The sequence below is a fragment of the Fonsecaea pedrosoi genome, assembly GCF_000835455.1.
Source record: "Fonsecaea pedrosoi CBS 271.37 unplaced genomic scaffold supercont1.3, whole genome shotgun sequence".
NCBI lineage: Eukaryota > Fungi > Ascomycota > Eurotiomycetes > Chaetothyriales > Herpotrichiellaceae > Fonsecaea > Fonsecaea pedrosoi.
The window spans coordinates 2,771,144-2,792,399 of record NW_013550613.1 but is presented as its reverse complement, the minus strand read 5'-3'; the positions used below and the strand labels follow the sequence as shown (position 1 = coordinate 2,792,399).

The window sequence follows — 21,256 nt, the reverse complement described above, 5'->3', positions numbered from 1 at the left end:
AGTCGAGAATCACGGGACAAGGTTAACTTCGCCACGATAACGATGAACGTATCCCATGCCCAGCCATGAACCAACCATCCAATTTTGTTTACTTTGCTCCAAATAGGACTAGTGCGGGGAGGTTGGAATCTCCACTTACAGATGTTCAGCCAATAGACATAGAGGAAATCGATCTGGAAAAAGCTTGGCATTGCGCAATGTCGACCCGTCCTCCTCCCTGCCTTCTGAATTCCTCCACAACCGCCAATATCTTACATCAGTCCAGATCTGTTTCGGCTTTCTAGCCACCGACTGTCCTAAAGCCTCGTGCTGGTCAAGGCTTAATGCGATCATTCCTCTCATAATGGAGGCTGGGTTGGACAATTCAAGGTCCGGCCTCGTGGGTATATATCGCAGGGTCGCTTGCAGGTCTGTGCACTTTCCCTTTTCATTTATCCAAGACATTGCTGTGGAGGAGCTCTGATCAAATCCTTGGATACACGGCCAACTGCTCTTTCAGTCCTCTTCTGCTTTCACAATACAGTCAACCCTTACACAAGCACTCGTATCTCATCGAACCATGGCCTCATCTCGCACGAGATCCGCTGCCGTCGCGGCCGCCGCTCTCGCTTTGCTGCCATTGTCTTCTGCACTTCCAAAGGCCCAAGAAGCTGCTCCATCTCAGGGGGACTATTTGGCTTCCTGCATTGCCTCAGTCTCTTCGGACCAGAGGGACATCTGCAACCCGGATTCCGTTGCCGCCATTCAATATTGTATCGTTTCAACAGCCCCGCCTCAGTCTGTTGCGGCCGTGATAGGGGCGTTGGTCACATACTGTGCAGAGCAGCACGGACCAGCAACCACCACGTCTAGGAGCAGCACTGCGGGAGGGCGGAGTACTCGGACAAGCACCACTACTTCCCCTGCAAGCACTAGCTCACACTCAGCTCAATGGAACGACTGGTCCAACACAACAACAACAACAACAACGACGACGACTACTAAGCCGCAAGCCACGTCATCTGTTCATTGGGAAGATTGGTCAAACTCGAGCACAACTTCTTGTACATCCTCAGCTTCTCAGTGGATAGATTGGAGTTCAGTTAGCCCCGAGGCCACAGTTACAAGTGAGGCCACAGAGACGTGGTCTGACTGGGCGATCCCAACCTCGCCGGCTCCTGTGGCTCCCGAGATTACAAGCTCCGAATGGGAAGTGTGGGTTTCCGTGTCGTCGACTATCGCGCCGCCTTTAGCTCCGACATCAAGTTGGGAAGATTGGAGTTCTGCGTCGTCGACTGAAGCTCCATCGTCAACTTGGGAAGACTGGAGTTCTGCGATGCCGACTATCGCACCTACTGAAACCTCTACATCAAGTTGGGAAGATTGGAGTTCCGCTTCGTCATCTACCACACCTACTGAGGCTCCAACATCAACGTGGGAAGAATGGACAAGTATGCCCACAATTGCCCCGATCACAACGAGCTCTACAACTTCGGCCTCCAGCCACAGCACACCCACTAAGACATGGACATTTGGAGGGACCTCGTCTACTTCAGCGAGCACTTCGAAAACCACGCAAGCTTCACCTATTGCATCTACTTTTGTGGGCGCTGGCAACCAAATGGGATCGTCCGTTGGTCTACTTGTTGCAGTCGCGGTTGCTGCTGCTCTGCCTATGCTCTAAGGCCACAGCAAAAGCAGCGGCAAAAAGGTGTCAAGTGCAGGGCACTCGGCTCTAACGTCAATGGGGGCCGGCGGGTGTGAGGCACGGGGGAAGGAAGGGCGAAGATTGATTCATCGGCACTTCATTTACACTTGGATTTCGGCAGTTCTCCCACCACGAAATTTGGTTTACGACTTATGACTTGGTAATATTCGATTGAAATGCTTCGATTGTTTGGATATGCATATAATACCCCCCCAAGAGGTTGGGCTGTATGGGACAAGGATGAGAAAACGGCAGGAGAACGGGACTGAAAATGAAGATGTTTTGGGACATGGCATGAAGTTGTACAATGTGAAGGACTGACGGAACAAATATATTGCACATACATACCTCGTACATATGTTGTACTCGGATTTGGCTGTACATAGAAAGATTGATGGATATCTATATCCTCGGCTATATGTAAAGCACTCTTACCAACCAGGTTCGTTCACCACTCACATTTGCTTCCATATCTACTCGGCACATTTCAATCTCCCCTTCACAATCCGGAAATCCTTTTATGTTGTAGCAGCCAGAGCATTACCCGAGTCTATGTACCGAAGACTGTCCATCTGATAGAGAAGGCCCTCCCATTCATTCATTCATTCCCCAACCAAATCAATCAACCAACCGTGTATGGCATGATATGACATGATATGACATGAGATCCATGAGAAACCCCATTTCGGGGAAAGGTCGGGGCTTCATAGCATTACCTGCTGCATCCATCGTTTGTAAATATTTCTCCAGAGCTGGTTGGATCGTTTCTGGTTTTGCTCCAAAGCACGTTCAGGCCCGAAGCCTCGTCAGCTTGATACTGCTTACAGTCTAGTGGGCTGCTCCCGTATCTCCTCAGCTGTTGAGGTGCAACAAATCTTCTTTCTGTTCTTGGAAAATCAATGTCAGAGGACATTTGTCGCCCAATTGCAGCCGGTAAAAGTCTTTCCCTTTTGGAGATTTTGGATTTTTCTCCGGGGCCAAGAGAGGGCATGGAAAAACCAAAGAGTTTGGAGGAGTCGTCGGACGATCTTCGAAATCGACTTTTCTTTTCCCTTCTTCTCCAAATAATTTGAACGCTTTAGCCTGTGCCTGCTCTCTTTTTCTTGGTCGCTTCTTATGTAATACCTAGGTGCCTAGTCCTTCGGTAAAATGGCTACATACAAAAAGGAAGCTGACAAGAACCCGCCGAAACCGGACAAATGCCGGGGTAGAAACCTGGAAATCGTGGTCCTCGATATCAAATGATATCCACCCCCTCACCCACTCCCTCACTCACTCAATCACTCAATGAACTATGTAGGTACTCGTACCTAGGGTGGCCAGATACCGTCAGACTCGGATCGATTTCGCCGCCCCCGGGTGGAGGGGGAGAGGGGTCACCAGGGATTTTGTCCCACAGTGACATAAACATGTCCTCCATTGGCAGTGAATGGGTTTAATTTTCAATCTAGAGGGTTAAGAGATTGCGGGACGGCACCGATAGAGCGGAACCGCAAGTAGTAGAGAAAATGAGGGGAGATGGAGAGAAAAAAGATGGAGAAAACCCAAGTAAAGGGCCCGCGGAAGGATGATGACGGGGGCGGCGGGCGAGTATAAAGACAATTCGTTTTGGATGTTGCTTGGCCTCCAACAAAGTCGAGGTCACAAAAGGTGCGCAGCCAGCAGCAGATAACTTGACGTGTGTCTCTCTCTCCAGAAAAGCCTGCGATAGAGAGTGCTGTCTCTGTCTGCCATCATACTACAGACCAGACTTGACTTGACCTGATCGGATCGGATCCGCAACGAGCCTCAATTCCTACCCAGGAAACCAACCAAGATGCCCAACACCAAGACGGTCCACGTCCCCCACCTGGGCGGCATCGACGCCGCGTACCAGATGCCCTACCCCTACGACGCGTCCAAGCCGACGTTGATCCTCGTCAACAGCTTCACGACCTCGTCCGAGCTGTACCAGAAGCAGTACGCCAACAAGGAACTCACGGACAAGATGAACCTCTTGGCCATCGAGCTGCTCGGCCACGGGCAGACGCGGACCAAGTCGGAGAACTTCACATACTGGGACACGGCCATCATGAACATCCAGGTCATGGACGCGCTCGGCATCAAGAAGGCCTTTGTGCTGGGCACCAGCCAGGGTGGGTGGATCACGGTGCGGATGGCGCTGTTGGCTCCTGAAAAGGTAATGTCACCACACCCATGCCCCCGTCTCTCTCCCGGTGGAAAGTGGAAGGATATAACTGACACACATTTCTACCTCGCAGATCCAAGGTATCATCCCCCTCGGCACCTCGCTGGACTACGAGTCCGAACGCACCCGCAAACTCGGCTGCTGGGACGGCGTGGCCGCCTGCACGGGCCCCATCGACAAATGGACGAGCAAGACCCCGACGCCCGACTTCAAACCCGACCTCGAATACTGCGACTTCCTGATCGACATCGGCTTCGGCAAGGGCTGCACCCAGGAGATGCGCGAGTTCTGGCGCAAGACCATCCAGGCGAATTACCAAGGCGACGACGGCCGACGACGCGCGAGGATGGCGGCTATCAATCTGCGCGAGCGCGACGGCCTGCACGGTCGACTGTTCGACGTCAAGTGTCCAGTTATGTGGTTACATGTACGGCCCTTTCCCCCCTCCCTCTCCCAGTTTCTCCTTCATGTGTATTTGTAAGAGGCGTATCGTTCAACGCTAACACGTTGGGGTTCTGTCTCGTACAGGGCTCAGACGACCTCGTCTACAGCGTCGCCAACGCGAAGGAGGAAATCAAGCTCCTCACCAACTCGCCGTCGGCCGAGCTGATCGTGGTTCCCGGTGGGGCGCACTTCTTGTCAGCATCGCACCCGAAGGAGGTGGATAGTGCCCTCATCGCCTTTGTGGGCAAGTATGCTTGAACTCATGGCCATAAAATATCCCGCGAAGGTCGACATGCTTGTGAAAAAGACATCCAGTCATGTTTGATGCCTCGAGGGCTTTGGTGGCGTGGGCCTCTTGCCCCATCCCCTGTTTGTAGCTTCCCTGTGTCTTCTGACTGCAGGGTCCTTGTCATCGAGGTACACATGTCATCATTGTATGTAGGTGTGTAGGTATGATGTATGTATGTATGTATGTATGTATGTATGTATGTACGCACTTACTCCTAGACCCGTTAAACCCAGTTCGAAAATCAAAGCCTGGGTCCCTATTAGACTTGCACCAGTAGATGTGAATGAACATGGCGATGTTCTGCGCATCTGGAAAGAAACTTATAGCATTGTATCTTACCCTCGTAGATTTTCCTGCTGTTGTCGTTGCGGTTGTTCACCTGTGGGTGGATGGTGGTTTATTCTCGGAGGGACGTTTGTCCGGCCGGCCACCTGGTTATCCACCCACCCCCTTTGCTGTGCCAGCCTCGTGGATGCTGGATCAACGCCACACATAGTCTTTGCACCACCCCCACCGACAAGACACGGGAAAGTAGGTGTATGCAAGCCTGCCCTTTTCAACAGTTTGACGCCCGTGGTGTTTCATCTGTGATTGTCTGTCTCCAAAGTGGTCAGCTGGTGTTGCGGTTTTCAGGTGGGCGCGGTTGACGATGCATGGACTTGTTTGATTGCTGAAATGCAAAGGGTTCGTGTGCCAGTTGATCGGTTGCTTTGTGCCACCATCATCATCCTTTGTCACATCTGAAGTGCACCATATCCTTACGGAGTTGTGCGGTTTGTGTTGTGCCGGGGTATGTAGATGTTGTTGGACAGAACTGCGTTGTGCCGGGGGAATAAACGAATATCTCCTCATTTGTAGGCATTGTTTGTTTCAGGGGTTGTTTGCCTTTGGGATGTACTCTTTCAGTGTGGTTGGATCTGCGAAATGCCGAGATGTGGTGAATAGCAAGGATAGAAAGGAGCCAGATGCTGGAGATGGGAGACAAGCAATCGTGTCGACCTGTCTGAAGCATGATATATGCCATACCAAGCATAGAGAGAACCGTATCCATGGCGTAGATTGAGTACAGGTGATTCAGAAGGTCAATTGTTTGCTCTCGTCTATCGCAGTGCAACAGTAATGCAAGCCGGTGATCCAGTCGCAGCAGTCAAGACTCATGTCATCGGCGCGGCTGGTGCTAATGCGGCCGATGACCACGACAGGCTCCGCTTTTAACCAATGTTTTCCTTCTTTTGAATTCACTTTTGCCCGTCTCTGTTCATTCAGAACTGTTTTCGCCCTCTGAATATCCCTCGACACGATTCGGACCTTCTTTGTTTTCAAACTGACAAGCAGAGCCTTGAAGGCCCCTGCTTGACGACAAATTGCCAGCATCGACGGTGACGAGGTCATCTCAGCTCAGTCCACTTGTTGCCATCGAACCCAGCCATCAACTAGCCTGACCTTGGCCTTGTTGAGAATGCCCAGGAGGCAGACAGCAACCGTCCCATTCTCCAGTAATAAACACGTCTGTGAAACAACATGGAATAAGATCAAGTCCTGAACAATATGTCTGCCCTCTGAACTCACCGTCAAGACTTCCATAGCAAGAGCCCTCAAGAGTGGGACTGGAAAACAGGGACACCTCTATAGTAAGTCTCCGACTCCAGTCCCCAAAACCAATCATTACAACCATGATGAACAAATTGCCCTCTGTCAATATGCACGACGTCTCGAGGTATCGGCATAGATGCGAAGAAAAGCTTATACTTATCTGAACGGACTCTCTCAATCCTTTCCTGCATCCATTTAGCTTTGTCTGGACGTATGCTGACCTGAGGCCTTGACAGCTGCTCCAAGCTCGTGTCTATCCTTGGGAACGCAAGGAGAGCCCTGCAATCTCGTCGACCATTCGCCACTGTGTCGTGCTTCAGACGTCACTCGATGGTAAATAAAGCTTCCTGTCTCCTGATGCATGCCCAGTACTTTTCCTGTGATGAATTTTATCCCATACAATGAATGGAGTTCTTTTGGAACGATGGCATACAACGCTCGATTTGCCCTGACAAGGAGAATCGCGACCACTGTTACCCATTCCCCGAGTTCAAGGGAGGCTGGACCGCTGATTCGACTTTTGTGACCAGAATTGTTGCATCACACGTCACCCAGCCTCGCCGTCCCCGCTTGTTCCTGCATAGCCGAGCCCATGCATGCTGCACGCATAGAGCCGGAGATAGGCTTGCTTCAGCGACCGTCCACCCGCATGTCGCGTCCAAAGGATGACACGAAACCCTTTCGACGTATCTCATTGGACAGCCCTCGACCATCAACCGTGTGGGACATTGGTCGATGCATCGATGCAGGACATGTCGCATGCTGACATATAGCGTTGCGGGTTTAAAGAGACTTTGGCGTTGTGCATACAGGGACCATCTCCAGAGGTTACATGAGTCAGCATCAGGCTGTTCGTGGTACCTTGTGTACAACCGTGGCGGGATATAAAAGAGATGCAGTCTTCTGCGACCTTAGACCCTCGAGAGTAGCATTTGCATCGCCAGTGACCAACTGCCAACGATATCCCACGAACGTCACAATCTTAAATATCTGCAGAGCATTCTCGCAGCTAAAGCGCAATGTCGTTTGGGTTCGAGACAACGGGCGATGAAATAGTGGACCATTTCGAAGACCAAGTCAAGGGCAAAACCTGTAAGACCTAGAGTTTCCCGGAATCGTGTGAAGATAGCCAGCTCATGGGTATCCAGTCCTGATCACCGGTCCAACTCCAGGAGGAATCGGTGCCGAATCGGCACTCTGTCTCGCAAGAGCAAACCCCAGACATCTGCTCCTTGCCGGCCGCTCGCGACAGAAGATCCAACCTCTGATCGACCAACTCCGGGAGACCGGCCCGAACGTGAAGACCAGCTTCGTCCCGCTCGACCTCGGGAGCCAAAAGTCTGTGCGGCAAGCCGTCGAGGATGTCAAGGCACTTCTCGAGGAGGACAAAATCGACTGCGTGATCCTCAACGCCGCCATCATGGCGTGCCCGTACGGGGTGACGGAGGACGGCATCGAGACGCAGTTCGCCACGAACCACCTGGGCCACTTCCTCTTCACCAACCTCCTCCTGAAGAGCGGCCTGATCGGGTCGCGCGTCGTCATCGTCAGCAGCTCAGCATCCGAACGCGCGGCAGAATACGCTTTCCAGCCTCTGAGCGACATATCGTACGGCGGCGGCGCTACCTACGACCCGATGCTAGCGTACACTTTCTCCAAGGCGTGCAGCGTCCTCTACGGAAAGCGACTCGCGAGACTCCTCCACCACAAACACCCGGACGTGGCCGTCTTCAGCCTCAACCCGGGAAGCATCCGCACAAATCTGCAGGGCTACATGAGCGCCGACGTGCGCAGCCGCGCCATCGACGTCGCCCGACGCTACAACCCGGCCTTCACGATACCCGAGCTCAAGACCCTGCAGCAAGGTTGCGCGACTCAGCTGCGTGCGGCGCTGGACCCGACTTTGGCAGTCGACTCGGGCGCCTACCTCGACGACTGCCGGGTGACGAGGGTGGCTGTCCACGAGGGCCACGCGCGGTACACCGACCAAGTTTGGGAGTTGAGCGAGCGGCTTGTGGGAGAGAAATTCGAGTTTTAGACTAGGTCGTAATCGCAGGTTAGTCCTGGTATATACATCCCTTGTCCGGATCGGCTGAAATGGGATATCACGCGGTGTCGTCTGTCGGACTCATTGGTCCTTTACAAGAAAGCGCTTCTCTCACCTGGAGATTGAAACCAGCGGGGCGGCGACGCGTAATATTAATTGGTTTGTTGCATACCAAAGCGTGCAGGCATGTGTTGAGACAACCGATACCTACAAAGTGTTCGAGCCTTTGAAGCTTGGATCAGAAAAGCGGCCTTCGTCACGGATCATTCTTGTTCTGTATCTCCATTGAAGTTTTTTTTTTGACTCATTCAAATTCATTCCGGGGTCATAGACTGTTTCTAACCACGCGAGTGGTCTCTGCACTAAAAACTAATACTCTTTGGACATTCTCATCGCTTAAAGAATACTTGTTGCCCCCTTTGATCACGGATCCTTCCGAAAATAGTCCCATTCCACCTCTGCTTTTTTTTCTACAACGTGGAGAAATGCAGAAAGGGGACCTCACGGACGAGTTCTGGTCGCAAAACGTGAACATGATAACTGCTTCCATCAACGCCACTGCTGGAATTCAACAAGAGATTTCGACAATATGCCGGACGATAGGGCGCCAATGGACAGAGTACGGGATTGACACCGGGCCGCCTCATTAATTCTGGGACTCGATGGGCTGCTGACATTCGCCCAAATTATTTCGAGGGGAGGTGCGGTGTGTAGTTGGTCTCCTCTCGTGGATGTATTCGATTCTGCTCATGACCAGATCCCCGTCGTCCGCATCAGACTCGTTTAGTACATCTTAGAGGGTAGAGGTCAGGTTGCTGCGCTAACGGAGCATTCATTCGCCCCAGCAACGAGTATAACGCGGTGTCACCATATCAGTTGACCGACTGATACAGCAGCAGCGGTTCGCCGACATTTTCAATCTCCGGAATCGTGCATTTCAGATCGAATGCTTTGGAGAGGACAATCTTGAAGATCTTTTGGACATTGATGCTGTGGCTTGTGCTGCTGAAGATGAGACTCGCGCGCATGGCTTTTGCGAATCTTCGAGCCTGTGGAACACACGAGGTCAATATGGCTGTGCTAATCACATGGCCAAAAGTTGCTCCGACTCACCTGGTTGCTGATCTCCTCTTGATCCTCCCTTGGGAAATTAACAAAATGGTCGTACTTTGTACCGATCAAGAAAGGTATGGCAGTCTTGTTAAATCCTCTACCCTGTCTGTACCATTCTTTTATGCTATTGAGCGTTGATTTCCGTGTCAAGTCGAACATGAAAAGGATAGCGACGGCATCGTTGCAGACAAGGGGAAGCATGTTGACAAACTCTCGTTGGCCACCGAGATCCCAGATCGAGAAGGTGATTTCTGTATTGCGTATCGAGATGGTCTTCTCCATGAAGTTGACGCCTAAGGGAGCGTTAGCTGCGGGCGGCTAAATCATCAGAGGGAAGGGGAGCGCACCCAAGGTCTGTATGTAGTCTTCATCCCAGCTACCCTCGACGTATTTGACCATTAGACTCGTCTTGCCGATCTGAGCATCTCCAACCATCCCGACTTTGATGACGACACTGGATTTGCTGGACGGTTGTGACTGTCTGTTCTCTTGATATTGTGTTTGTTGATGTCCGCCCATTCCAGAACCAGGTCTTGAGGTCGGTTGCTGGTAGAGGCTTGGAGAGTTATATCTCTGATTGGAGTCACTGTCCATTGGCGGAGTCGCAGTAGCATTGGAAGTGTGAGATTGATGGCCGTTCTGGATCGCGGTAGTGTCCTCTTGTGGCTGATCCTGGTCATTGACGATGTGAGGACTGTATGCCGAATCGGCGGGGTATTCAGCGGGAGCGGTGGGATCCATGGCTGGAACGACAACGAGCGAAGGACGGACGAGACGGAAAGATGAAAATTAGCTTTGAAAGCCTGCGGATGAAGCCTTGGGTCGACTCATGCAGCGAAGATGAGCGTCGGTCTGAGGCTGCGGATGCGGTCGAAAGATGAAGTTTTGGTGTGTAGGTAAAGTAGGGTCGACAGGGAGCCCTTACATGGCGAATCAACACTCGAGGCACGCTCAACCACCGCAGACGCGTCTACGAACTCCAATCAGCGCCGAGAAAGTTACACTCTCAACCTCCGCAGCTGAGCGTGAGCGCGTTACAGTTTTGAGAGCATCCAGTCCTTCTCAATCGTATGACTATTCGTCATCATCATGAATCAAATACGATATATTACACTCGCGGCAGCGGCAGCCTGCCGTTGTCTCGATGCCTGCACTTCGGCCCCCAAGAATAACGCACAAGCTGCAATAATCGCCGTCGAGACTACCCCAAAGATGATCTGCGTTTTCATCCCCGTCTGGACCAATGCCCGTCGTCTCGCATACTTTGTGACTGTCCGCATGTAGATGCCCAATCCGCTCACCAGACACGCCAGGGAAAGGACCCAGAAGATGATCCCTAGTGGATGAGATAACCGCCTTTCCAGGGAAGTAGGCTGGCTCTTTAGATGGAAGTTGACGAATATGGCGACGGCCACAACGGCCATGTAGATGGATAGCCGGAGCCAGGATAAAAACGTTCTTTCGTTGGCACAATGGTCGCGGGCATCAGATGAAACATTAGAGAACAGAAGGGGTGCATAGAGAGGTCGCAGAAGAAACATCTGGATGGGATTCTCTGGATGGGTGCTGTATGACACGCTGATTAGGCATCTGGCTGTCCCCAGCAACCCCGTGAAGAGACTTACTCGTCAACATTGATGGTAGCACCGAAGGGATTGTAGAGGAGATGCCAGGCATCGTCTGTTGCCGGCGGAGGACTGATGTCTGGGTCCGCGGGAGGAGCCATATCTATTGTCGTTGGACTGGCAAGCACAAATGTTCTGAGTCAGTAACACACATTTAGGAATGGATATGGCTGATGCTGCATAAATACAGGAATACTTGTAAAATGGATGGAGCTCGCTCTGGATGGTTCGCAGGGCTCTAAAATGACGCAACCGATCAATGCGCGATAGCCACCTGCACACCAAGCAGAGATGACCCAGTGGGCCAGTAGCCCAGTGGCCCTAGGCCCCGATGCCTCGGCAGCCCCAAAACCACTTCTAGGCGTTGCCGGGCATGCCTTGAGCGAATAATACGAGGTTCTCCATGCTTCACTTCTTCCAAGCACACGACGGGGTATTGAGCTTGTGAGTGAGCTTGTTAGTTTATCCCAGGTCAAAACCGACCTGGATACTAGGTATTTGCTATCTGAGAGAACAAGTTGATCCCTCACGTTATCCATCTATGCCTTGCCAGATGCACTCGTTCTCAACCTGGTAGCCAGAGCCGGGCGAAGATAATGTCCTTCCCAGCGGTAGGCACCGGGAGGCACCAATAACACCTGAGAAAACAGTCAGAGCCGCCTCCAAGTCCCCAGAAGCAGTTAAGCGCAGGCAAGAACTGGTGCCGGATTTGGTCAGCGTAGCCGATAAACAATTACCATTTGGAGGCCCGTCTTGCTTGCTTGCGCACATCTGCGGAGTAACTAGTTGGCTCACCGAGCTTTATCAGTTGAGCAACCAACGTCGTAGTAATTTCAACCATATCTTCTCAACCTTGATCCAAGGCGGAAACCGTCATGATTTGCGGTGCCATCCTCCTGCCGCAACTTGTTTCTCACTATATAGCTATTCAAAGGTCCTCTGCCACCTGAGCATGCCACTTCGTCTCGTGAGCTAGTCTGTCCCAGTCACCGCCAGAAAGTATTTCTATCTCGTCTACAGGCCGGCCCAACATGGCGACGCCTCCCAAATACATCAGTCCTCTCGAACGTGTCACCAGTGTCACGAACCGAGTCTTCTCCAACTCCCTCCCAGATCCTTCGCCCATCGCCCAGGCCTCACTTGCCCGAGATATCGAGGAAGACACAGACGAGGAAGCCACGGAGACAGAGTCCGAATCAGAAAGTTCTACGCTGCGGCCTTCCACATCTGCTCCAGGAACAGGAGGATATTCATTTGTGGGATCATACCGCAGACCGAGCTTTGCTGGAGCGGGAAACAGAGCTACTCTCCTACCCCGCCTTGCACCAGAACATGAGCGACTCTCCAAGGAAGAGAGACAACGGGCAATGGAGGAGGAACGGTCTCTACTGAGAGACAACAATCTAATACCACCCAAACATCCTCAGACCGCGGGCGACCAAGGCAGTCGCAGGAGAAGCATTTTCCATATACCTGGCGGGGACCGCAAAATCCCTCGAGATGAAGAGGCAGTGCCAGCGGTGGAGGTTAACGCCGGCCTTGCAACTGAGGTCTCGCCGCTGTTAGGTGACCCGGGTCTCCCTTATGGCGGACAAGATGACGCCCAGACCATCAATCAGAAGTGGGAGGAAGCTGTGGCAGCAGGCATGATTCACACAACCTGGCAGCGCGAGGCCAAAGTAATTGCTCGGTACTCTGCGCCGTTGATGGTAACCTTTATGCTCCAGTATTCGCTCACCGTCGCGAGCATTTTCACGGTTGGACATATCGGTACAGTGGAGCTAGGGGCAGTGAGCCTAGCGTCTATGTCTGCCAACATCACCGGCTATGCCATTTACCAAGGTCTAGCCACGTCTCTTGACACCCTCTGCGCGCAAGCCTACGGATCCGGCCGCAAGAAACTGGTCGGCCTGCAAATGCAGCGCATGATCTACTTTCTATGGACCATCACCATACCCATTGCCATCATCTGGCTCTTTGCGGACAAAATTCTCCTTGCCCTGGTCCCCGAACCAGAGGTCGCTAAGCTCGCAGGCCTGTATCTGAAGGTCGTCCTTTTTGGTGCACCTGGCTATGCAGCCTTTGAATCCGGGAAACGCTTTGTCCAGGCTCAGGGGCTCTTCTCAGCCTCTCTCTATGTTCTCCTTTTCTGTGCCCCGTTTAATGCTTTCATGAACTGGCTGTTCGTCTGGAAGCTGGAAATGGGGTTTGTGGGAGCCCCTATCGCTGTTGCCGTCACAGATAATTTGCTCCCGCTAGGTCTGTTCATCTACGTCCGTTTCTTCTCCAAGACCGGTATGTCGTGCTGGAACGGATTCACGAAAAAGGCCTTGCAGAACTGGGGACCCATGGTCAAACTAGCCTTGCCAGGGGTGGTGATGATTGAAGCCGAAGTTCTCGCATTCGAAATTTTGACCTTTGCTGCCTCGTATTTCGGCACGACAGTCCTCGCCGCACAGTCTGTTCTCGCCACACTCACCTCGATCACTTTCCAGATCCCCTTCCCCCTCTCTATTGCTGGCTCCACGCGGGTTGCAAACCTCATCGGCGCCACATTGGCAGATGCCGCAAAAGTGTCCACACGTGTGACCTTCTCCGCTGCCATTGTCGTTGGTATCCTCAACGTGACCCTCCTCTCGGCCTTGAAAGATTACATCCCCCACCTCTTCACTTCAGACCCTGAGGTGGTCCGCATCGTTAGCGAAATTCTCCCTCTGTGCGCAGCGTTCCAACTATTCGATGCTCTTGCCGCCAACTGCAACGGCGTCCTCCGCGGCCTAGGTCGACAAGAATTCGGCGGTTACGTGCAGCTGTTCTGCTACTATGCCTTTGCGATGCCGATCAGTTTTGGCACGGCGTTCGGTGCCGGCTGGGGGCTTTGGGGACTTTGGACCGGTGTGGCCCTGGCGCTAGGGTTGGTGGCTGTGATTGAATTCGTGTACCTCGCACGGACCGACTGGCAGAGGAGCGTCGAGGAAGCGAGGGCCAGGAATCTAGAAAGTGGCCAGTGATTGATGGTTTACGGAACTATAAAAGTCATATTCTCTAAATACACACACACACACACTCAGAAGTGCTGCAGGTATCCTACGAGTACATGGACCTCGTCCCAGCAGATGATGACGATCTCAGTGCACAGGTACCTAGGGCGCTAGGGTAGGTAGATCTATGCTAACGAATGTCCTCTAATGAAATCGACGAAATAAATCTACTGTAAACCTACCATATTGTGCCGTGTATATAAAGCGGCTGCTCTGGTCTAGTATGATCTGATCTGATCTGATCTGATCTGGTATATATGTTGTATATGTCTACTCGGTCTAGAATTCTTGCCACAGCCTTAGCCATATCACAGCCAGACCAGGAAGCTACATACAGGTATACTCAGTATATCTATCATACATGACACTATCGACTTCCGCGTAGCGTGTAGGCTATTGTGGGTATTGTGAGATACCTACTCGCCTGATACATAGACGGTATCTCCCAACTAGCCAGGATAGACAGACAGAAAAGCAAGGGAAAGACAGAGAAAGGGGGGAGGATTAATAATTCCTCGATGCTGGAGCTAGGCAGGTTTCTTTCTCCCAGACTCCCAGGCACCTAGGCTATGGATCTCGATTTGTCTGCAATCAATTACCAGGACTGACTATAACTATCCGTTTCATCATGAGCCCTGGCCCAGTTTTTCCCCGTCCACGCCAGGAACGCCTGATAGTGAGAGAAAATGATGCTGGCTTGTACCAAATAATGCTCTTTATCCCGAGTTGTAGCGCGTTGCCACCCATTCACAAGGGTCTGAGTCCTTGAGTGGACACAATCTGAGGCGATTGCTATGTGGGAGACGTTCAATGTAGCTTGGGTTGTTCACATCCTCCGAATGTGTGTCTCGTTGGCCACTTCGCCCAACTTTCCCTGCACAAGCTGTTCCCACCAGTGGAACAGCATTCCCTCGCAAATCAGCCGGAACCAAGGCGTATACTTCAGAGCCTTGTCCTTGCCGCTCTGAGTCTCCACATCCTTGAACATCTGTCTCAGCTCCTCCGGACTCACCCACCGCGTATCTTTGACTTCGTTCTTGTTGATGTCTAACGTGACGTCGGCTTCGATGAAGAGGATGTAGTCGATTTCGTGCTCGCCCCACGTCCCGTCCGAGGGTGCAAGGTAGTGAATGCGCGCGAGGAAGGAAAAGTCCGAGATAGGCACTTGTGATGACTTGATGCCGAGTTCGTGGTGGAGTTTTCTCTGTGCAGCGCGTTTGGCGCCTTCGATGTTGCTTGCCAGCTCGCCATTGCCGGTCTCTGAAGGGTGCGCGAGAGGGTGTGAACAGCATGTGTTCGTCCACATGTCGGGGAACGTGATCTTTTCACTTGCTCTTTGCTGCAGGAGCAACTTCTTCGTCTGCGGGTCGAAAAGAAACACCGAGAAAGCACGATGTAAGAGGCCCTGGTTGATATTGGTCATTAGGTGGCAAGCCTTTTTGGAGGCGGATCCAATGGGCATGTCGTCGTTGTCGAGGACGATGCAGACCTCGTCCATGAGACGGATTTGTTCTTCATCGTAGCCGGCGAGCATGTCGTCCGGGTTGGCATCTGACGTGCCGTTGGGTATGGAGTTGGGTGCCATATCGGCGCCGATCAACGTCGTGTGGACATCGGGGAACAGAGTCGTGACATTGTCGCGGGTGATTGTTGTCGAAGCCATACTGGCTGTCTGCGAGGTAATGACTATAGGTAGGGAGTGTAGCAGAGCAGCCCGACGGAGGGTTTAGACAGGTTTCGAGGGAGGAATGGCGGGGTTGGGAAAACGGGGCTTTTGTTTGTGAAAGGCTCTTGCGGTTCTCAATGATCTGCTCCAAGGCGGTGAAGTGCGAACAAGGGAAAAGAAAATATTGCCGCAGGGAAAATTCCAGTCACGTGCCAGGGGTAAACTTCGAGATTGCGGGACAGGATGGACCGAAGTGGGCTGACAGGCACGTGATATGATGACTAGGCTGACTTATCAATAACTGTACCGAGCAGTCATCGTTGTCTGTCACTCTCTTCAGACAACTTCCCTATGTGTTCATCTCGCTTGTCATCTGCCTATCTCCCCGTCCCCATATACTGTTTCGCTTCCTTTAGGACTGTGCATTTCCCTGACCATGTCTTCAACTCGCACGATCGAAAGTTAGATCTCACGCCAGTATCCAACATGGCTCCTCACGAGTGCCGGACAGAATGGTGCTTATTGCCCTGTCAGGTCAACTCGTCGCCATGAATATTGAATGGCACGATCCTGTCGTTTGAGACCAAGCACCTAAAAACTCATGCTCTCATCGCCCTCGACTACCCAACGCGATACCTGCATGGCCTCAGGGCAGATTTGCAGTACAAGGCTATTCCGCAGCCTTACTGGTCTGAGGACTTGAATGTGCTTCGACGGCACCAAGCGCTACTGCCCGGGCCCTTGGTTGCTGAACTTCATTGGCAGAATGGTCAAAGCCGCAATGCACTAACCCGTTGCTGGTACCATCGGAAAGCTCACCGTTCTGGAATACAGAATGATCCTCTTCTTTCTTACATTTCACCGTCTGAAGAACGCCATCTCGCTAGCCAGCTTCGTATGCCTCTGTCACAGTCTGCATTCCGTAAGGCAAGTACGACGTCCCTCGCCACACATCCGCTTTTGGGCTCTCTGGTGCGGGGCCCCGCTGCTCAGGCAGCCTTGAAGCGATCTCCTTGTAAGATGTGCGCAGTGAGGACCCCATATTCTCGAGAATATTGAGGAATTTGGTTTTCTTTGAGTTCGGCGACATTTTGTCTGTCTCGCGGTGATTTAGATGTCGTGACTGATATTGCGTGCCGAGTTCTGTTGCAGTCTTATGGAGAAGTTGGTCGTCAAAATGGTTGTTCTCGAAAGTCCGAAGTATTACGACGATGATGTTGGGAATACGCCTGGTGAGTGAAGGCGATATATCCCGTCTTCTAAACACCCTCTCCAGCCCCGCCCCCTGAGACCTCTGCACAAGGTCCTGGACCATCTACCTATTTGCTTAGCTCACCAGACAAGGCCACAGAGACCTGTGGGACAACTCGAAGCCACCGCCGGTAAGGGGGCGGACTCGCTTGTTGGGAACGTCGACCAGACACCGCACTCAACCAACGCCCAAGGTTGGGTCTTAAACCTCATCAGAGGATGACATCCCCTTGAGCAGCGGCAGCCTCTGAACTATACCAACAATGCTATGTTCATTCAGTCATGCATTCATCCTAACCCTTGGACATCTATAGCCTGGAGTGACCGGTGCACTGCATTATTCGTAACACGGTATGAGAACTATCATGGCATCAGCTCAATTCCACCCAGCCCACCTCGTACAGGTTGAAAAGGACATTCCAGACGGGTTCCGAGCTCCATATTCCTCCTCCTGCTTGTCCGATAACAAACACTTGGCCGTTATGGCCCAAGCCTTCCACCCCTAGGTATGTAAACAGTCCCTCTGGCCCAGAACAAAACGTTTGATAACTCCTCACTCCTCGCTAAAGCTCGATAGGGGGTCTGACAAGTTCGGGATTGCCCCGTATTAAATCTAATCCTGGTGCATGCCAGCTCGCCATTCATACGCTGACTTCACCTTCTTCCTCTGGCGTATCGTTCCCGCCATGTGACACGTGGCTAGCGCCTTCATTGTCCGTGGTTAACTCCTCCCTTCCACTTATCTCCTTCTTTTCGTTGTTTTTGATGTCAGCCAGTATGCGTTCGAAGTAGGCCTTCAAAGTCCTTAACCCGCGCAGGTAGCCTCGGTCAATATCATTCGGATGGGCAGGCGGCGCTTGAGCATTGGGGGGAAGTTCATCCTCGCCAGTGATACAGTTTGCAAAATCCACGATCTTGATGTCAATAGGCGGCGGCCACTTTTTGCCCTCCTTTTTCTTTTGCGCCGCGATATCGATGCCGGCCCTTGCCGCCTCTTCAGCTTCTCGAGACTTGTAGGGCTCGGCATCATATAGCATGAGCAGCGAACTCGCATAGAATCTGTATCCTGGCAATCTTCGCACCATGCTCTCGAGCTTGGACAGTTTGTGAAGAATGGTGGGGATATGCCGTGCAACACTGTCGTAGCTGACACCATCATACAAAAATCTCGTGAGCGCGTCCCTGAACTCTCGACCAGCCTTCAGGTCCCGCCCATAGTATTTGTCCTCGTACGATACTTTTTGGGTTTTGGCATTAAACGTTTGCATGCCGCATATTCTGACACCCAGTTGCTGAGAGGTTGTCGACTTGCACTTGCGGCGCTGAGACTCCATCTTCTTTTTGGTGGCTTCAACACCAAATTGCCGTGTTCCCATTTTGAGATCAAGTACACAGGGCCGTCCCATGCCACTGGTAAGATCTTCCAGCAAGATGAAGTATACAACTCGATCGCCGGAAGCATTGTAAGTTTTCTGAGCCTCTTTTGGATTGGACGGGATCAAGCTCTTCGTAGCTGACTCTCTGGGTCTGCCAGTACTGTTTGAGTGAGGATTAGACACGCCGACGTCTCCCGCTTGAGACTGGCTCACGCCGTTGACTGTCGAATGACTTGAGCGGTGCTTCTGAGTATCCCGTGTCTTCTCCTGGTCCATGGCAAAAACATCGCCTCCGGTGTCAGGACCAAAATCGGTTGTATAGGCTTCGTCTTCAAAATACTCCAACCCAGGACTCTGTTTCTCGTTCACCGATTGGCGTCGACGTCGCAGACCCATTCCAGAATGACGCCTTTTCACATGTTGTCTGTTTTCTGCAACAGAGGAGGTGGACACCTCACTTCCATCAGTTTTAACTTGTTCAAGATTGTATTTGAGATCATCAAAGGCAGAGGCAGATGAAGAATACACACTAGCGCCGTCACTGGTCTGTGAGCGTGCTTCACTGGGTGTAGGTATGTGCGGTGTCTTGTTATGCGGCGTCGGTGTTTCATGGTGAACCTTTGACGGAGCAAAATCTTTTGCATCTGCATGGGGGAACGAGTTTGTAGACAGGTTACTCCTCCTCCGAGGGACGTGATGACCTTTGAATCTCGGAACAGAGCTGTGTGAGGGCATATGACGACGGATATACTGGACAGGAGGAGGGCCGAATACTTCGCGTAGAATTTTATCCTTCAAGCCCTCGTTGACAGTAGTATGTCCCCAACTGTTCGAATGTTCGGGCATTGATGGTCTGTTTGGCGATTTCTCTGCCTCTGAAAACTCCTGCGTGGAGGTATCTGGAAGATCGAAATCCTTGCTTCGCCGGCGCCCGTGATTGGGGTCCGCACTTTTGGGCCGCTCTGGCAAAGCGAAGTAATTGGAGGGGATGATATGTTTGTTCTGTTCTAGGATAACCTCAGGAATACTGCCGATTTGCTGCATCGAGTGGCTGACAATTCGTGGTTGGTCTCCAGACGAGGAAATTATTGACCTCGAGCCGATGTCGGACGTGCCTTCTATCTCTCTGGAACGGTCTTCTTGACCAGGATTTTCAGTCCTCGAATTACCATCAGGCTTTGCCTCCGAGTTCTGTGCTTGTTTTGGGATCTTTGAGAAAGTTACATTCAATACGCCAATGTATCTGTCCACCATGTCAGTCATCCCGTCTCTCTTCGATCTTAGTGAAGGATGGAAAGGGTCAGTCGAGCAGGATACATTAGACATACCTGGGAAGAAATTTGAGCATGTCCGGATGTCTTTGCTCGATCCGTTCGTAAAATTCATTCTCCCGATTGTTCAGCTGTTTGCAGACGGCGCGACGAGAAAAGCGAAATATTGTCGAGTGCCCTCCCACTTGATGCTTATAAGGTTCAAGTACAACCTTTCCCTTAGTCCTAGGCGGACCCTGAACTTCAGTTGGTCGCCGAGATAGTGTGCTTCGTTGCGTTGGCGTGGTTGACATATCATCTGTTTGACTTTGCCGGCTGATATCATCACTAGATTCAATCTCCGACTCCGAAGTACTGACGATTGCAGTTGAGGGAGCTTCTTCAAGCGGGGATAGAGCTGGCACATGATAGTCCCCGGTGCCTTCGTCCAAAGGGCGATAATTACCATGGAACATTCTCTTCTCATTCTGCGAGACGACTGATATGTCAATGTGCTCCGTGCCTCCCAACGCTTCGTTTGTTTTGTTGTCGGTTGAGAGAACAATCTCGTCTGTTGGTCTCGGAAGTTGTCGATTGTTGTTCAGATTTGGTGAGGCAACCTCTCCTGGGGAAGTGAAGCGTTCGATCTCTTCAGGCGACGGACCTGGATGTGGGTAGTAGACAGCTGCCGATATATGCTCCTCTTCAGAAGGGTGCTGGTCCTCTTCTCTCTCCTCTTCGGTGACCTCCCCAGGAGTCGCATCACGGACTGTCGCCGTGTAGATTTCCTTGCCATCATCAGATACTCTCCCCTTCACATCTGGTTTCTCTGCAAGATCCTGTTGACGGAAATAAGGATCGAGGTCAGGTCTGAGTGGAGAAGTGGCCTGTGAACTGCGTAGACTCCCTGGGCCTGTGGCATCTTGGGAAGTGGTGACGACAGGGTCAATGCGTTCTCTCGAGGGCCGACGAGCACTCCATGAAAATTTAGCATCTTGAGTAGCCGGGCTTGTTGGTCGTGAAGACGACTTCGAGGGCTCCCTGCTGCCACTAATGTGACTGAACTGGTCACCGACGTTCAACCCTTGAGAATCCGGGCCGGTTCGTGGATCGAAAATACCCATCATATGACTAGCCTTCCTGCTACGTGCTGTACCTCCAACTTCGGGGTTCTTCACTGTAGCTTCTATACTTTTGTCCACATGTGCCCTGCCACGACTGACACTCCGCTCTGTGCGAGGGCCATTCAGGACAGCACGCATGGCATCGCCTCTCTCAACCACTGTATGTTGCCCATTTTCTTCCGAAGCGGTCTCTTTCTCTTGGGCCCCTCCAGTATTCCGATGTTGTCCTGTGCTCCCCGTGTCTTGGTCTTTCCCCTCGTGGCTCTCCATCTTCCCCAATGTTACATGAAACTTCTTAGTCCATGAGTTCGAATCGGAGGCAATCCGTCTGATACCGTGGATCGTGCCAGTTGAAGGATGGGACGGCGAGGGAGGCGTATCTACATCAGTCGAAGAGTCGGATCGTCGAATCCACTCCGGCTTCCGTGGAGAGTGGGTGCGAGGAGTTTTGCTTGTATCGGGAGGAGGGACAGGATGTGTCACCATGGTCGACATATTGAATGGCGCTTTCCGCGAGGGAATGGAAGATGGAGATGTTCTTGCCCCGTCTAGGGGAGTGGAG

The 21,256-nt window shown here is 52.0% G+C and overlaps 9 protein-coding genes across 9 annotated transcripts; 4 read left to right on the top strand and 5 right to left on the bottom strand.

Annotated features, from left to right (window-relative positions):
- Positions 1–559: 559 nt before the first annotated feature.
- On the top strand, positions 560–1,663 carry Z517_04930 (uncharacterized protein; the record flags this gene model as incomplete). Its single annotated transcript, XM_013430258.1, has 1 exon — positions 560–1,663. The coding sequence occupies one exon, from the start codon at positions 560–562 to the stop codon at positions 1,661–1,663; it is 1,104 nt and encodes a 367-aa protein (XP_013285712.1).
- Positions 1,664–3,503: 1,840 nt separating this feature from the next.
- Z517_04929 (uncharacterized protein) lies at positions 3,504–4,577 on the top strand (the record flags this gene model as incomplete). The annotated part of the gene is made up of 3 exons (XM_013430257.1): positions 3,504–3,866; positions 3,949–4,302; positions 4,404–4,577. The coding sequence occupies 3 exons, from the start codon at positions 3,504–3,506 to the stop codon at positions 4,575–4,577; spliced, it is 891 nt and encodes a 296-aa protein (XP_013285711.1).
- Positions 4,578–7,220: 2,643 nt separating this feature from the next.
- Z517_04928 (uncharacterized protein) lies at positions 7,221–8,239 on the top strand (the record flags this gene model as incomplete). Its single annotated transcript, XM_013430256.1, has 2 exons — positions 7,221–7,293; positions 7,350–8,239. 2 exons carry the CDS (start codon positions 7,221–7,223, stop codon positions 8,237–8,239), a joined length of 963 nt encoding a protein of 320 aa, XP_013285710.1.
- An 881-nt stretch (positions 8,240–9,120) lies between these two features.
- Z517_04927 (septum-promoting GTP-binding protein 1) lies at positions 9,121–10,102 on the bottom strand (the record flags this gene model as incomplete). The annotated part of the gene is made up of 3 exons (XM_013430255.1): positions 9,121–9,297; positions 9,362–9,654; positions 9,709–10,102. 3 exons carry the CDS (start codon positions 10,100–10,102, stop codon positions 9,121–9,123), a joined length of 864 nt encoding a protein of 287 aa, XP_013285709.1.
- A 353-nt stretch (positions 10,103–10,455) lies between these two features.
- Z517_04926 (uncharacterized protein) lies at positions 10,456–11,087 on the bottom strand (the record flags this gene model as incomplete). Its single annotated transcript, XM_013430254.1, has 2 exons — positions 10,456–10,927; positions 10,987–11,087. 2 exons carry the CDS (start codon positions 11,085–11,087, stop codon positions 10,456–10,458), a joined length of 573 nt encoding a protein of 190 aa, XP_013285708.1.
- Positions 11,088–12,017: 930 nt separating this feature from the next.
- On the top strand, positions 12,018–13,997 carry Z517_04925 (uncharacterized protein; the record flags this gene model as incomplete). Its single annotated transcript, XM_013430253.1, has 1 exon — positions 12,018–13,997. The coding sequence occupies one exon, from the start codon at positions 12,018–12,020 to the stop codon at positions 13,995–13,997; it is 1,980 nt and encodes a 659-aa protein (XP_013285707.1).
- An 856-nt stretch (positions 13,998–14,853) lies between these two features.
- Positions 14,854–15,690, bottom strand: Z517_04924 (isopentenyl-diphosphate delta-isomerase; the record flags this gene model as incomplete). Its single annotated transcript, XM_013430252.1, has 1 exon — positions 14,854–15,690. The coding sequence occupies one exon, from the start codon at positions 15,688–15,690 to the stop codon at positions 14,854–14,856; it is 837 nt and encodes a 278-aa protein (XP_013285706.1).
- Positions 15,691–16,576: 886 nt separating this feature from the next.
- Z517_04923 (uncharacterized protein) lies at positions 16,577–16,783 on the bottom strand (the record flags this gene model as incomplete). Its single annotated transcript, XM_013430251.1, has 1 exon — positions 16,577–16,783. The coding sequence occupies one exon, from the start codon at positions 16,781–16,783 to the stop codon at positions 16,577–16,579; it is 207 nt and encodes a 68-aa protein (XP_013285705.1).
- Positions 16,784–17,585: 802 nt separating this feature from the next.
- Z517_04922 (uncharacterized protein) lies at positions 17,586–21,189 on the bottom strand (the record flags this gene model as incomplete). Its single annotated transcript, XM_013430250.1, has 2 exons — positions 17,586–19,563; positions 19,649–21,189. The coding sequence occupies 2 exons, from the start codon at positions 21,187–21,189 to the stop codon at positions 17,586–17,588; spliced, it is 3,519 nt and encodes a 1,172-aa protein (XP_013285704.1).
- Positions 21,190–21,256: the final 67 nt, after the last annotated feature.